The following is an 18,274-nucleotide window of genomic DNA, read 5'->3' on the forward strand; positions in this document are numbered from 1 at the left end:
CTGCATATAGTTGAATTATTTAAACTATTTTCTTTAAAATGTGATTTTCATGTAATTTGACCAAAGAGAAGTTATGTTTTAGCCTCTGCAGTATGACGTAACACATTTTAAAGAAAATAGTTGAAATAATTCAACTATATGCAGTCTATTACACTAATATCACAATAGTAAGAAACTTAAAAGAGTGTAGTTTGATCCATACCACCAGTGATCATAGACGGTGGGCTGGGTCGAATCGTAGCTGTGTTCGGTAATTTTGCAGAGGATAAAAATGTAACTTCTCTTTGATCACATTACATGGAAATCACACATTTTAAAGAAAATAGTTCAAATAATGCAACCATATATATATAAAAGTGTGCATTTGAGCAAAAACCATCCTTGTTTGGGTTTTGTTGGTTTGTTCGGCTTTTATCATTTTTTTTTCGGTTTGTTCGGCAATTAGTGAGACCCATCTGGTCATATCTGTTTTTAAACATTCACACTCGCTACTTTATATTCACACTTTAACCTAACCATGAGTCAACCTGGCAGTGAGTGGGTGGAAGTAATAGATGAAATTTTTGTCAATTGTATATTACTGAGCTAATGCATAGTTTCTGCTAAATATTAACCTTGAAAATAATGCCCCCAAATACATAGAGGAGACATTTAGCAGAATTTAATTTAATGGTATTTGTAAAGAACTATATTAAATAGTCACCCAGTCAGCATGGCTAATCACAATTAGAAAAGATCAACATCAACTAAACTCTTACAGGCCACCAAAAAATAGAACCAACTTCAGCTGATGAAAACAAAAATCTACAAAGTACTCACAAGCTACTGAAAAGGTTTCCCATGTGGGACTTGCAGTAAGAGTGTGAGTACAGTATCAATGATAAGGCACTGAATTGTGAGGTAACCCTGTAGTTCCATTGTAGATGTCAAAAAGTGTCTGATAAACTGTATCAGGCATGGATTTAAAGAGATGCCAGCTGTGCCTGGTATTGTTCCAATTGTAAGCATGGAGTGAAAAATTATTAGGCTACAAGTAACTGCCATATAATGTGAAAATGAAGCCGTCAAATCGGCACTAGAGAATTTGACAGCACATTGCTCACACAATGTTAGTGAAATAACACAGCTAAACAAAGACATCAAGGACACTAATATTAAGCTGACAGAGATGGAGAAACTTTAGACTCATGGCATTGAAGCTGCACCAAATAAATTCTTTGCACAAACACAGGATAAAACCTATTTGGAAGCACTGGAAAATAAGCTTGACTCTGTGGACAGGAAAATGACTACAACACTTAAGGCAGAAAGTCTAATATCTCCCTGAAGGGCCTCGGCCTGGGTGGATCAACTGGTAGTTCTAGTCATAAAATGAACACCAGGGAGCTGAGACTTTATTATGTTTATATTTTATAATACAGGTATTATGATGCATCATCAAATCATTGTACATCAGGCAGACTACAGTGTGCATGAGTATAAGACTTGTAAGAGGTTAAGAGGACGGATGTTTCAAGATATGGCAGACTACATTGACTGAGCCATTCCACAAGCAGTAGCCAAGTGTGTCCCCACCAATACAAAGTTCCTTAACAACCAAAAAAAACAAACAACTTAACTACACTGAACAAGGTTAGGAAAAAGCAGTATGCATGGATACAGTACCTGAATACTAAAGATGGCCAGGATTACCAAAAATATATCAAAGTCTGCAACTTTGCAACACACACACTTTGGGAGGTTTGAAAAGCATTTGAGAGTAAATTAGCTGGAGAAGCATATACTTTTTTTCTTTATAACTACATAAATATAACTACTGTAAAACAAGCTACCCTAGATGACTTGCAAAATGAAGAAGGATTTTTTGTGAGGGAGGGCAAAGACAAGGCAGAAGTACTAAATAGACAGTACTCAAGATTATTTACAAGAGATAATAGGACAGCTTTCCCATGATCTATGAACAAGGAACTGCAGTCAGAACTAAACATGACCATCTCCAGGGAGAGTGTTGAATATACTTGCAAAACTAAAAACAAACAAATCACCGGGACCTGATGAGATCCACCCTCGTGTGCTGAATGAAATAGTAGAAGTTCTAGTAACACCACTTTCAATCTTGTATAATGCCAGCCTTATGAGAGGAAAGGTGCCAAGACAGTAGGAGATTACCAGTGATCCCAACATACAAAAAAAGAGAAAAGTCAAACCCTGCTAATTATAGACCATTGTTACTCACCTCAGTTGTTTGTGAAACCATGGAATGCATTCTCCCAGATGACAGTATGAACCACCTTAGAGTGAACGTGTTCCACCACAGTCAACCTCACCCCTCCTCCTCCACTCTGCCTCACAGAGCATTAAGTAGCTTGCTGTTCTTTTTAATTTAATAAACCCATTGCTGTGGTTGTTGTTTGGGTGGGAAGTGGTGTATGCTGCTTCAGTTATTTTTCTCCTTTTTTTTTAGGAAGCCCTTTCTGTAGCACATCTATTTTGTCCCAGTCCAATAGGTGGCCATGACTATCTACATGGACCATTAGTAAGGTTGATATTTGGTGATACAGAAAGGACTTCCTGAGAAAAGGAGAAAAATAATGGAAGCAGCATACATCACTTCTATCCAAACAACAACCACTATGATGTGTATAACTTTGTACATATTTAGGGCAACAATAATTGTTACTATGATTTACCTCTGTACAATGGAAAAAAGGCTCTTTAGTATATCTGTACTAAAGGCAACATTATATTGTGGCACCATATACTGTAAGAACCTCAAAACACTCGGCTAACAATCAGGGGAAACCTGTGAGGAGTCATTATCTTGTGAACATTTGTTAGCTTCAGAATTTCTGTGCATCAGTGACTGCTTTTATGAATTTATACACCTTAAAGGCAACATTATATTGTGGCACCATATACTGTAAGAACCTCAAAACACTCGGCTAACAATCAGGGGAAACCTGTGAGGAGTCATTATCTTGTGAACATTTGTTAGCTTCAGAATTTCTGTGCATCAGTGACTGCTTTTATGAATTTATACACCTTAATTATTGTATTATATAAGCACAGGGACAGACTGGTAACTTCAACAGATGGCCAATTCCTTTTATACAGCAATTTGATTGCTTGAAGAAACCAAATCAAACCAAATGGAAACACAATACTAAGACCCTCAACAACTAGAAAACCCAAATATATTCAATCATTATTTTTTTTTCATATAATTGCTTTACATTTTAATTTGCATGCAATAAAGATATTTTGAGTACTAATGCTATTTTCCAGAAAGCACTGCATTATTACATACATACATGAAAACCTTACAGTATGTTAAATTCATAGATACTATTGAAGGTATCTGAAGGTCTGTTTCAGTAGTTTTATATGGATTTTAGACCCATTTCAGTTTATTTTGTACTTTACTACTACTTGAACTCTTTTTTTCTGACTACTACTGCCTTCACTCCTTTTTGGACTTTATTACTCCTTTTCAGACATTGCTACACCATTTTGATCCATATCATTGCTACACCATTTTGATCCATTACCTGTATTAGAATAAGTGTACTTTCTAGTTTACATAAATATACCAAGGCTTTTTCCCCCTTACAAGGGAGGTAGCCAAGAAGAAAAAGGCATAAAATCATTCCCACCCATTCCATCCCTGAATACACTCCACATCCCTCCACCCTCCCTCTTTTCTTAGCACCTCCTTGATGACGGGTCATCCCTGCACCTTGTCCACTGCCCTGGGTCAGAACCAGTGTCGCACGACACAGCACATCCACAGCAAGGCTGCTTCATTAAATCGGTGACCCCCCCTCTCCGTCCCCCATTGCATAAAAGGAGAAGACGGGGAGAAATCCCTCCGGGCTGCGTCAAATTTTGCTCACACATACTACCTCACCCCCCCATCCCCCTGCCCATTCCACCTCATGCATCACAACATCATCCATATACAATCATTCTCCATCCACCCCTGTATTCTGTCCTCTCCCATCCTTCCTCAACAGACATTCCCCTCTTCCCCAAAGCCCCCTTCACCCCATCCATCCACCTCATCCTAGGACGTCCCCTCATGTTCACTCCCTCCACATCTGCCTTCCATACCTCTTTTACTAGTCTTTCTTCACTCAATCTTTCCATGTGTCCAAACCATCATAATACTCTTTCATCAACCCTATCTCCGAACTCCCTTTCCACCCCTGTTCTCCTCCTCACCTCCTTATTTCTCTCTCTATCTAGTCTAGTAACCCCCATCATACTTCTCAGACACCTCATCTCAAACACATTCAAACTCCTTCTCTCTTCCTCTCTTATGTTCCATATTTCTGCTCCATACAGTGCTGTTGGCACAATCACTCCTTCATGCAGTCTCCTTTTAGCATCCATTCCCAAATGTCTATTCCTCAATACACTCTTTAATCCACCAAGGCATTTACTCGCTTCTCTCAATCTACATTCTACCTCCACCTTCACTCCACCTTTTCCTGCCACACTTGCACCCAAGTATCTAAAACTATCCACTTTCTGGAGTCGCTCTCCCTTAATGCTCACTTCCAGTCTACTGCCACAGTTTCTAGTTTAAAAGGGGATTAAAGCCTTTATATGTGTGTAAAAGCTGTTGGCTTGTTTAGGGGTACATTTCCAAGACATGGTGACCCTAAAAAACCAAGCAAACCAACAGTGGTTTAACCCAAAAATAAAGATGGGGAGGTTTGTTACTTTTCCACTATGTATAGACAAGACACTGTCTTTAACTGTAAGTAAAAATAAGGCAGTATGGTTTTTTAAATCCCATCCTTCCATAAAACAATTATTTATACTTTCCTTTATCTCTTGTAGGAAGAACATCAACCATGTCCCGAAAACCAAGAGATCCAGACAGGATAATGTTGTGTCGAACAAGGACAATGATACTGAACCTCCATAAATATTTCCGTTGTCAAGATGCTGTCATCAGTGAAACTGACTTGCTATTAAAGACTGCTGCTGCCACAGGAGTGTCTGTAAGGTCAATCCAGAACATGAAGAAGCTAACTAAAGAAGGCACAGTACCAGGTAATTTGAACCTTATTCTTTATGATAATACTTTTATGAAATCTTAAAATGTACAAGAAGTAGCTTAGAAAGCTTTGTGTGAAAATATGTATTAGAACTTTTTTGTTCTGTAAAAAATATTTTACATTATATATATATATATATATATATATAAATATATATGTATGTATGTATGCATGTGTGTGTGTATAAATATATATATATATATATATATATATGTATATACATATATATATATATATATTTATATATACGTATACATATGCATATATGTGTATATATATATATATATATATACATATACATATGTATATATATGTATACTGTCTATATAAATATGTATATATATATATATATATATATATATATATATATATATATGTATGTAGGTATGTATTATATATACACATACATATTTGTATATATATATATATATATATATATATATATATATATATATATATGTACAGTGCTTGACAAAAGTTTAGGCTGGGTAAGCAGGGGTGGATTAAACTTATGTCTGAAAAAGAATGGCATAGATGAGTGCGATTTAATTTAGTCGCAGATTTGGGCCTGCTGCATGACATCAGTGCATCCCTCCAATTTCCCACTCACCCTGCAAGGATGCTCTGAGTGTCGGCTTGGCCACTGTAGCGAGAGAATTTTGTTGTTGTGTTCTCCTGACTTACGCCATTTCGTGTTTTTTTTTTTATTATTATTTATTAATTTTTTTTTTTTTTTTTTTAGTTTTGGAGTATTTGTGGCCTTATTATGGGGGAAGCGAGGCAGTTATTGTCTGAAACTATTGGCCAGATTATCGCTCTCAAGAAGGCTGTTAAGCAAACTAAGGAAATCGTCAACCAACTTAAAATAAGTGATCGTGTAGTGAGGTGTTATGTTGCTAGGTGGAGGGAGGGAGAGTGATTCTTTACCAACCCAGAAAGAGTGGTCTGGTAGGCCTTGTAAGACCTCTAGGCGTCTTGATAACATTGTTAAGAGAGACCTAGAGAAGAGTACAGTCAAACCTCGGTTTTCGAACATAATCCGTTCGAGAAGGCTGTTCGAAAAGCGATTTGTTCGAAAACCGAAACAATTTTTCCCATTATAATCAATGTAAATAATTTTAATCCGTTCCAAGTCTAAAAAACAACTTTTTCTAATTTTTTTTTTTTACTATTTTACACCATAAACTGCACTTGCTGCTTCCCCATGACGAACAATGGAGTGTATCCCACTTCTTTTCTTAAACTTTTCAAACCACCCTCTGCTTGCTTTAAAATCAAACCCTTCCGGAATAATGCTAGGATCTTTTTTTTATCAAATCTTCATACAATTGTCTTGCTTTGGCACAAATTGCATCTTCACTAAGAGTATCACCTGCTAACTGTTTCTCATTTACGAAAATCAGCAAAAGTTTCTCCACTTCCTCCAATACCTGTGGCCTTTGTTTGCTAAAAACACTTGATCCTTTAGCCACATCACTTGCTTTAACCTGGTCTTTATTTTTTAGGATGGTGCTTATCGTCGATTTCGCCATCCCAAACTCCTTAGCCAACGCAGACACACGAACGCCAGATTCATATTTCGCTATTAATTCTTTTTTAAATTCAATAGTTTTGCGCACTATTTTCCTCTTTTATTCACCATTTGGCTAATACACGATGCAAAGATGAAAAAAAAGTCAGATTTACGTAAATAAGAACGAACACGTCTGCTCGGAATGAACTTTGATCGCAAATGCTCTACGGAGGAAGCGTCCTTAGCGTTCGAGTTCTCTCGGCTCGCGAGTGAGCCGCGTTCGAGTTCTCTCGGCTCGCGAGTGAGCCGCATTCGAGTTCTCTCGGATCGCGAGTGAGCCGCGTTCGGGTACGCTCGGCTTCTTTCGGTTTGTTCGAGAGCCGAAATTTGGTCGAGTTCTGAGACGTAAAATTCTCGAACTTTTTGGTCGAAAACCGATTTGGTCGAGAACAGAAGCGTTCGATAACCGAGGTTTGACTGTACTCATATTTCAGCCTGTAAAATTAAGGAAAATAATAGTGGTCTGTTACAGAACGGATTAATCGAGTAAATAGAGGTACTACTGTAGTTAACTCCTGCCTATTAGTGACTCACCATTTACAACCCCACATATTCGCAACTTTTTCCATGAAACCTAACTAATGTGTATTCACAATTTTCCTGTATATATGTGAGGCCTACATATCTTGGCACTAGTACTTAAAACTCTGAAGAATACTTTTTTTATTATTATTTTAAACTTAAAAATTGATATTATTTGATTTATAATTACATTTATTGATTAAAAATGAGCAAAATGGCAATATACAGAATATAGATTAATATAAAGTCTCTTATGTTTTGTGTATACAGGTCTATTTTACTGTAATTTTATTGGAATTGATTATATTTACAAAATAACTGTTTAGAGATAGAGTGGTAACATTTATTTATGTCATTAAACAGTATAAGAATATTAAGACAAGGTATTTTTAAGGGACATGCCCTCTATCTGTAATTTTTTGCTATTCATGGGGGGTCTTGGAATCTAAACTTTGTGAATACTGGGGATCACTGTGTATACACACACACACATTCAGTGTTGTGGTCACCAAGTACAAAAAAAAAAATGGTTAAAAAAACCTGAAAGAATACAAAGAGCAATTACAAAATTGGCACCAACACTCTCAAAACTATCATATGAAGAGAGACTAGCAAAACTTGTGCTACAGACACTAGAGCAAAGAAGAGAGAGAGGAGATTTGATAGCTATTTACAGAATCATGAAAGGCATAGAAATTATTGATAGAGAGGACCTAATAAAATGGGATGATAGAAGTACAAGAGGACACAGAAAGAAAATCAAGAAAGACAGCTATAGAAGAGATCTGAAAAAGAACAGCTTTCCTCACAGAGTAATAGACAGTTGGAACAAGTTAGATGAGAAAGTAGTGTGTGCAAAAACAATACATGAATTTAAAAATAGTTTAGATAAAATGAGATATGAAGACGGGACACCACGAGCATAGCTCCCCTTCCCGTAAAATACAACTAGGTAAATACACACTGGTCGAAGTGACAGCAAAGTTTGGAACTCCAGGAAAACTTCAAGTTTTGTAGATCTCAACGATGATTTTGTATTAGGGAAGGGGAAAGCTGGTGGTGTAGTGGGAAGGTGAAGAAAAAGGAGAAAGGGAGGGATTACTGAGGGAAATGGAAGGAAATGAGGAAGGAGACGAACGAGCTCCCTCAGACGTCAGAAGAAATGTCAACAAGAGGGCTGCAGATGACGCAGGTGAAGTAAAAAATATCAGTAAAGGCACTAAAATTAGAAATATAGATAAGAACAACATAATAGAAAGTGGAGATAATAATTTCCATGGATTTAATGAGGGAGGGGATGCCAACCTCCCCTGATTAGCAAGTCTAAAGGAAAAACTAGAGAAACTGATCGAACACTGGAAGATTAGGTTCAGCCAACTTACACGGATTACGCAAAGAATTGATAAATTGGAAGAACTAAAGAAGGAGAACCAAAACCTAAATAAATTTAATTAAAAAGACAGTTAAAAGAAGTAAAAGATGAGAATGAGGAATTAAAGAAGAAGAATAAAGAGAATAAAGAGGCCATAGCAAAAGAGTTACAGGGTTGAAGAAAAGTCCAAGAGGACAACAAAATTGTATTTAGAGATATAGTGACACAACAGATGTAAGAACAAACTTAGGACACAGTTATTAAAGTGATGAGAAGGAGAATATAGTAAGAGACTTAGCAGACAAAAAGAAATGTATAATTATATAAGGGATGGAAGAGAAGCATAATCCAAATAGGACTACAAGAGTAAAAGAGGAGAAGGAAAAGGTAAACAAGATATTAGAAGTAGTTCAAGAGGATGAACAAGAAACAGGACAGAAATTGAAGAAATATATAGAATAGGGAAATACAATACAGATAAGACCAGACCAATTAAGGTTAAATTCAGGTCACAAACAACAGCAGAGAATATCTTAGCAAAAAGTGATCTATATAAACAGGTATGGATAAAAAGAGAAATGAATAAAGAGGATGAGAAAACAAAAAGACTAGAAGCTAAGGAAAAAATGAGAAAAGAACAGAGTCAGAAAAAGAGAAATTCTTTTGGAGAGTAGTGGATATGAAAGTGAAGAAATGGTTCATAGCAGATAAAAAGAGAAGGGAAACTGAAAACACGATGGAAGTAGCAGAAAATTAAAAGTGTCTTACACAAATATAAATGGCTTAACAACAGGCTTGAATGGACTGAATGATTACCTGAAGGAAAAAGAACCAGACATAATGGGAATTGTAGAAACAAAATTGAAAGTTCCACTACCACCCAACAGTGTTGGACATGGTGCATATAATAATTGGATTAGAAACAGAGAGGTAAAACAAGGGGGTGGAGTTATGTTCTTGACTAAGAAGGATATAATGTGAGGAATGTCTCATATGGAAAGAATAGAGTAGAGATGATTATGATGGAAGTGGAGGACAGGGATGGGAAGAGCAGGAAGTTTGTAGTAAATTATGTGCCTCCTAAAACTGCTTCATGGGAAGAGAGAAAACACAAAAATATGTTAGAAAACACAAGGATAACACTGAATAAGATAATGGAAGATGGAGGAAAAATAGTTATAATGGGTGACTTTAATTTAAAGAAATCAGCTGGGAAGAGATGACAGTGAAGGGTGGAGATGACCTATGGGGAAATGTTTTACTTGATATGATTACAAGGATTACAAAGGCGGAGCATGCCGACAGGAGACCTTTTGGTCCATATCTAGGTCGGATGTGAAAAAAATAAAAATAATAAGATAATAAATAAAAACTATAATAATGTAAATAACAAATAAAATACATAAATAAATGCATAGGTATAGTTAAATAATAAACAAACAGGTAAATAGTAAATAATAATAAATTGACATATAACTAGTAATAAATGAAAATCAGACAGACAAATGATAACAAAACAAAAACAAATATAAAATAAATTATAATCATTATAGAGCATACAATGACTTAATGGATACAAGAGAATACTAGGTATGGAAATGAGGAAGAACCATTGAGACTGGACCTAATAATCACATCAGAACCCGAAATAGTTGTTGTTGTCGTTTCCTAGACTGTCCGAGCAGTCCCGTCTCCCCCAAAGAATGCCACAGCCGAAACTGGGTTTTCCCACAAATCCTTTATAGAGTGTATGTTGTGTTGTTTGCGTGCATGATTGTGTATAATGCAGTCTTCCATTATGTGTTGTATGGTATGGGGTGAAGTGTTACATCCTGGGCAGCTGTTCACAATGTGGTCATCCAGCCTCTTCTGGTAGCTTAGAAGTGCTGGGTCGTGGCCGCACCGCAGTTTGGCCAGGTGGACTCTGTCCTTTAGTGGGAGAGAGGATTCAGAAGGGTGGATATCAGGGGGTCTGGCATGCAGCAATGTGTTGTCTTTCAGTGTGTTAATGGAGCGGTGAGTGATATGATTATGAATATGTTTCTGGAGGCTGGTATTTGGTGGTTGTGGAGGAAGAGAAGAGAGTATCTGTGTGTGGGTGTTCTTCTTTGTAGTGTAGCAGGTGTGATGTGTTTGTGGTGGCTGCGGCAAGTGTTTGTGTGCCTCTCATGTTGAGGTGGTCCTTGACTTTGAGAACTTTTGTTTCATGGTGTAAATGGTCTGTAGGTGTTGTATTTGTGCAGCCTGTAATTATTTTAGGGCTTTGTTTTGTATGATTTGAAGGGTGTTGTGGTGTGTCTCACTGAGATTAGGAGCCCATGCAGGACTTGCATAATTCATCACTGAGCATATGCATTGTTTGTATATTGTTGTATTAGTTTCTTTGTTTTGTCCAAATGTTGTTCCAGTGATTGACTTAAGTGCATTAAGTCTAGGTGTGCATTTGTTTTTTATGTTTGTGATATGTTGTTTGAAAGACATGGATGTATCGTATGTTACACCAAGAATTTTCGGTGTGTTTGTGTGTGGTATTAGAGTGTTGTTGATGTAGAGATGAGGTATGTATTTGTGTTCTTTTGTCCAGTTGGTGAGAAGTGTTGCTGTAGATTTGGTTGGAGCTATTTTGAGTCTGTTTGTGATGAACCATGTGTTGAGTGTATCAAGGTATGGCTGGATTATTTCTGCAGCTTTGTCTGTGTCACGATGTGTACATGTGATTGTTATGTCATCTGCGTAGGAAGAGATTTGTATTTCTGAGGTGTCTGGTGTGGATATGTCATGCATGTATAGATTAAAGAGCGTGGGGGATAGAACCCGAAATAGTTGACAAGATTGAATATAAGACACCAGTAAGTAAAAGTGACCACATATTGGTGGAACTAGAACTAAATGAGGAAAAATACAATATAGAAAGGGAAGATTGATGTATGATTTTTTTTTTTTTTTATAAAATAAGAGTTCTTTCAAAAAGCAGACTGGGAAAGGATACACAAGGAGGAAACAACAGTAGAAGAGAAATGGAATGTTTTGACAAAAAATTGATAAAGGAGTGGAAAAGTATGTTCCAAGACAAAAACAAGAAAAAGGATATGTAAAGTGCTGGTACAACAAAAGATGTAGGGAGTTAAAAAACAAAAGGGATAAAGCTTGGATAAAATGGAAAAAAGACAAAATACCTGAAAAATGGAAAACATATACTAGTTATAGAAATGAATATGTTCAAGTGTGCAGAGAAGAAAAGAGAAAATACAAAAAAGATGTCATAGAGAAATGTAAAGATCAACCAAAACTATTTTACAGATCTGTAAACAACAAACTGAAAAACAAACAAGAAATAGAGAAACTACAACAAGGAGTAGTTGAATACACAGAGGAAATAGAAATGACAAGTTATGAACAAGCATTTCAAATCAGTGTTTACGAGGGAGAACATACAACTTGGAGATATCGAGTGGGAGGAAGTACCCCCTATGAAAGAGATAGCAGTAACAAGGAATGAAATAATGAATCACTTGAGTAATCTTGATGTCAGAAAATCGCATGGGCCAGATGAAATGGCAAACTGGATTTTGAAAGAATGCAGGAATGAACCATTGCGATTAGTAACAGAAAACAGCGGGTCACCATAAATGGAATAAAATCTAGGTGGGGCAATGTTACTAGCGGGGTCCCCCAGGGCTCGGTTTTGGGTCCCTTATTGTTCATTATGTATATAAACGACTTAGATGATGGGTTAAATAGTGATGTTAGTAAGTTTGCGGACGACACTAAAATAGGACGCCTAATTAAGTCAGGAGAAGACGCCCAGATACTGCAGGATGATCTTAATAAACTGTTAACATGGTCGGTGAAATGGCAAATGAACTTCAATATCTCTAAGTGTAGCGTGTTAAACGTAGGGCTATACAACCCCGAAAATAGATACAATTTAGATGACACGTTTTTAGAAAAATCTGAGTGCGAGAGGGACTTGGGAGTTCTGGTGAGTCCGGACCTTAAAACCAGGAAGCAGTGCATTAGCGCCAGAAATAAAGCAAACAGAGCATTAGGCTTCATTGCTAGGACGGTAACGAATAGAAGTGCAGAGGTAATTATTAAACTCTATCTAGCGATAGTTAGACCCATCCTTGACTATGCGGTACAGTTTTGGTCTCCGTCCTACAGAATGGACATAAATTCACTAGAATCAGTACAGAGAAGAATGACCAAAATGATACAAGGACTCGGAAATTTGCCTTACGAAGAGAAGCTTAGGCACCTAAACTTACACTCTCTGGAAAGACGCAGAGTGCGGGGTGATCTAATAGAAGTGTTCAAGTGGATCAAAGGCTATAACAAGGGTGATGCAAACAAGGTCATCATAATAAAACAACAGGGCAGGACTCGCAGTAATGGGTATAAACTGGACAAATTTAGATTTAAGAAGGAAATAGGCAAGAATTGGTTTACAAATAGGGTGGTCGATGAATGGAATAAACTTAGTAACCACGTAGTAAGTGCTGAAACTATCAGTTGTTTTAAAAAACGATTAGACAACTTTATGGATGGGGACGACAGGTGGTGATGGATACGGAGCTGCCTAGTGTAGGCCTTATGGTCTTTTGCAGTCTCCTTTATTTCTTATGTTCTTATGTTCTTATGAACTAACAGACAAAATACATAGTCTAATAAGCAGTTCATTGAAAGAAGGAAAAATTTCAGAAGAGTGGAAAAGAGCAAATATAGTACCAATATATAAAGGGCAAAACAAGGAAGACCCTACTAACTATAGACTGGTCTCTTTTACAAGTACGATAGCTAAAATCTGTGAAAGAATTATAAAAATTAGATGGGTAAGGCATTTAGGAAAAAACAACGTACTAAATCCAAGGCAATTTGTATTTAGACAAGGACGATCATACGTCACAAACTTAATGTGTTTCTATTCAAGGCTAATAGATGTAATACAAGAAAGAGATGGATGGGCTGATTGTGCATTTCTAGACCTGAAAAAAGCTTTTGATAAGGTGCCACATAAGAAATTGCTAAAGAAATTAGAAACTGCAGGAGGAATTGAGGGCAAACTGCTGAAGTGGATGTAAAACTTCTTGCATGAAAAAAAATGAGAGTGGTGATAAGAGACAAACATTCTAATTGGGATGAAGTGATTAGTAGAGTTCTACAAGGAATAGTTTTGGCCCCAATAATGTTTGCTATATATATTAATGATATGGATAAAGGAATTGAAAGTTATATGAGCTTCTTTGTGGACGATGTAAAACTGTTGAAAAAAGTGAACACTGTAGAAGACTGTGAATCGTTGCAGAATGATCTCAAAGTATGGGAATGGAGTAGGAAGTGGGAGATGGAATTCAATATTAAGAAGTGTAGCATAATGGAATTTGGAAGAAGCAAAAAAGAATAGTGGGATCATATAAATTGGGAGAGGAAGAAATTAAAAAAGTGGAAAATGAGAAGGACCTGGGAATCATTATTATGAATAATATGGCCCCTGTGAAACATATAATTTTTTTTTTTTGAAAAACTTATAATTTAATAAGAACAATCAAAGTGGCATTTACTTACCTGGATTAAGAAATTATGAAAAAAGTACTAGTTACTTTGATAAGACCAAGATTGGAGTATGCAGCGACGACATGGTCACGAAGTACAAAAAAATGTATAACAAAACTTGAAAGAATACAAAGAGCAATTATGAAATTGGCGCCAACGCTCTCAGAACTACCATATGAAGAGAGACTGGCAAAGCTTGAGCTACAGACATTAGAGCAAAGAAGAATCATGAAAGGCATAGTTATTATTGATAGGATCTAATAAAATGGGATAGTAGAGATACAAGAGGACACAGAAAGAAAATAAAAAAAGATTGTTATAAGAAGAAACCTGAAAAAGAACAGCTTTCCCCACAGGATAATAGACGTTTGGAACAAGTTAGTGTGTGCAAAAACGATACACAAATTTTAAAACGGTCTAGATAAAACAAGATATGAAGACGGGAACCATGAGCAGAAAGAGGAGTTTTGATAACTATAGAATCATGAAAGGCATAGTTATTATTGATAGAGAGGATCTAATAAAATGGGATAGTAGAGATACAAGAGGACACAGAAAGAAAATAAAAAAAGATAGTTATAGAAGAAACCTGAAAAAAAACACTTTCCCCATAGGATAATAGATGTTTGGAACAAGTTAGTGTGTGCAAAAACGATACACGAATTTAAAAACAGTAGATAAAACAAGATATGAAGTCGGGAACCATGAGCAGAAAGAAATAAGGGACCAAATAAAAAGCCTAGGTATTAGAAAATCACATGGACTGGATGGAATTGCAACTTGGATAATGAAAGAGTGTATAGATGAACTAACGGACAAATTATACAAGATAATAGACTTCTCACTCAAAGAAGGAAAGGTACTGCAAGATTGATGCAAACATTGTACCAATATATAAAGGAAGAAACAAAGAAGATCCTACAAACTTCAGACCAGTATCCCTTACAAATGTAGCAAAAATATGCAAAAATGTTATCAGGAGCAAATGGATCAAACACTTGGAAGAGAATAAAATATTAAACCTTAAACAATTTGGCTTTAGAAGTGGAATATCATGTACCACAAACTTAATATGTTTTTACTCAAGATTAATATAGATAATACAAGAGATGGCTGGGCAGATTGCGCCTTCTTGGACTTGCAGAAGGCTTTTGACAAAGTACCACATAAAAAGCTAATAAGGAAAATTGAAATAATAGGAATACAAGGTAAGCTACTAGAATGGATGAAAGATTTCTTGAGTGGGAGAAAAATGAGAACGGTACTTAGGGACGAAAACTCAAACTGGGAAGATGTGATAAGTGGCGTCCTGCAAGGCTCTGTATTGGCTCCTTTAATGTTTGCCATATATATAAATGATATGGATGAGGGAGTGAAGTGTTACATGAACTTCTTTGCTGATGACGCCAAATTACTCAAGAGAGTAAGCACAGAAGAAGACTGCAGATCGCTACAAGAAGACCTAGACAAAATATGGGAATGGAGTCAGAGGTGTGAAGTGAACTTTAACATTAAGAAATGTAGTATAATGGAATTTGGAAAAAACAAAAATAGAATATTGGGTCAATATAAAATTGGTACCAAGGAAGTAAAAAACTCGACTCAGAAAGGGACCTGGGAGGGATTATCTTAAGTGACTTGGCACCTGATAAACATGTCAGTAAATTAGTTAGAGAGACTTATTAAGATCAATGAAAGTGGCCTTGGCCTACATGGATGAAGAAATGGTAAAGAAAATAATGGTTGCACTGATAAGACCTAAATTGGAGTATGCTGTGACACTATGGGCACCTAGTACAAAAAAAAAAAAAATCAAAGAGCAATGGCACAAATGGCACTTTCACTCTCAAATTTGACATACAAACAAAGATTGGATAAATTACATCTATCAACACTGGAACAGAGAAGAGAAAGAGGTGATTTGCTGACCATTTACAGAATTATGAAAGGGATGCAAGTTCTTGATAGAGACAACTTATTAAAATGGGACAGAAGAGAAACAAGAGGTCATGAGAAGAAGCTAAAGAAGGACAGTTACAGAAGAGATTTGAAAATGAATAGCTTCCCACACAGATTGTGCTTTCTTGGACTTACAAAAGGCTTTTGACAAAGTACCACACAAAAAGCTACTAAGAAAAATCAAAATAATAGCTGGAATACAAGGAAAGTTACTAGAATGGATGAAATATTTTTTGATGAGGAGAAAAATGAGGGTGGTACTCAGAGACAAGAACTCAAATTGGGAAGATATGATAAGTGGAGTCCCACAATACTCTGTATTGGCTCTAATAATGTTTGTTTGCTATTTATATAAATGACATGAATGAAGGTGTGGAATGTTATATGAACTTCTTTGCAGATGATGGAAAACTACTAAAGAGAGTAAGTACAGAGGAAGATTGCAAATCATTACAAGAAGACCAGGACAAAATCTGGAAGTGGAGTCAGAAGAGTGAAGTGAATTTCAACATCAAGAAATGTAGTATAATGGAATTTGGAAAAAAGCAAAAACAAAATATCAGGATAATACAAAATTGGTACAAAGGAAATTAAAAAGTCAACTCTGAAAGGGACCTAGTAACTGTCACAAATGACATGGCACCAGACAAACATATCAACAAATTAGTCAGAGAAACTTTCAATTTATTAAGATCAATGAAAGTGGCCTTTGACTACATGGATGAAGAAATGGTAAAGAAAATACTAGTTACATCAATAAGACCAAAATTGGAGTATGCTGTGACACTATGTACACCTAGTACTAAAAAGAACATAAAAAATTAGGAATTCAAAGAGCAGCAACAAAGATGGCACCAACACTCTCCAAATTGATATATGAACAAAGATTGGACAAACTCTAACTACTAGCCCTGGAACAAAGAAGAGAAAGAGGAGACCTGCTAACCATTTACAGAATTATGAAAGGGATGCAAGTCCTTGATAGAGATGACATACTAAAGTGGGACAGAAGAAAAATCAGAGGACATGAAAAGAAACTTAAGGATAGTTACAGAAGAGGTCTGAAAAAGAATAGCTTCCCACACAGAGTGATAGATATCTGGAACGAACTAAATGAGGAAACAGTGACTGCAATAACTATACAAGAATTTAAGATCAAGCTGGATGCGGAAAGATACAAAAGTGGGTCACTATGAGCATAGCTCTCTTCCCGTAAAATACAACTTGGTAAGTACACACACACACACATACACAATACAATTAGGTAAATACATATAACCCAAAGTCCCTTTTCCTGTTATGAAGGGGTGGCTGAGTTGAAGCACATATCTTCAATGTAATCAAATGAACCAGTGGAAACCATTCCGCCAATCCTCTACCTGAGCTCCAAGGGACTGTAGGGAAGGCTCATATGAGCCTACACAGTGGTTTGGTTGCCACAGGTGGAAAATATTAGTATGATTGAGAGAATACAAAGGGTAGCAACTAAACTGGTTCCCAACTTGGCAGATAAACCATAGGAGGAAAGACTTAAAGCACTGGATCTACCAACTTTGAATGATTGAAAATAAAGAGGTGATCATAATTACAGTATTCAGGTCACTAAATGGGATAGACTATATGGCAGAAGAAATATCTTGATTAAGGATAGGAGGGTTTTAAGAGGTCATGAGAACAAATTAAGGAAAACTAAGTGTCTGAAATTTGTGAAGAAATAATGTTTTCCATTTAAAATTTAGGTGCGTAAATACATAGAGTAATTTAAAGGGGATATAGATCAAGGTGGAATAGTACATGAATTCAAATCTAAACATGATAATTGAAGATCAAGAATATAGACTTTAAGTTGGAACTGTACATGAATTTGAGGTTAGATATAATAAATTGGTGAGTAGGAGTTGGGACCCATTAAGTATTGCTACTTTCATATATATTACAATTTGGTAAATACATTATAAAAGACTCAGAAAAGAGCTTTTTGATTGTTATTGATATCCATACATATGTCCAACAGAGAACACTGCAACATTTCAGAAAGTAAAAGATATATGGTCTACACGTAAGCTGCCAAGACGAACAAGGAAAGTGGTTCTGAACATCCATAAATTCTTCCGAAGTTGTGATGAAGTGATAAGTGAAACTGACTTATTGTTAAAGACTGCTTCAATCACAGGAGTATCTATGAGGACCATTCAGAATATAAAGAAACAATTTAGAGAAGGTACTTGT

General features: G+C 36.2%; 1 protein-coding gene across 2 annotated transcripts in view; it reads left to right on the plus strand.

Annotated features, from left to right (window-relative positions):
* Positions 1-18,274, plus strand: part of LOC143029782 (uncharacterized) — a 28,759-nt gene that overhangs the window by 2,477 nt on the left and 8,008 nt on the right. For both annotated transcript variants that reach the window (XM_076192754.1, XM_076192755.1), the window contains exons 2-3: positions 4,846-5,061; positions 18,060-18,266. In XM_076192754.1, coding sequence (XP_076048869.1) covers positions 4,846-5,061; positions 18,060-18,266 — 423 coding nt within the window. The remainder of the gene's footprint in view (positions 1-4,845; positions 5,062-18,059; positions 18,267-18,274) is intronic.

Source organism: Oratosquilla oratoria, chromosome 11 (assembly GCF_046742065.1).
Source record: "Oratosquilla oratoria isolate Oo_2021 chromosome 11, ASM4674206v1, whole genome shotgun sequence".
In the NCBI taxonomy this organism is placed as follows: Eukaryota; Metazoa; Arthropoda; class Malacostraca; order Stomatopoda; family Squillidae; genus Oratosquilla; species Oratosquilla oratoria.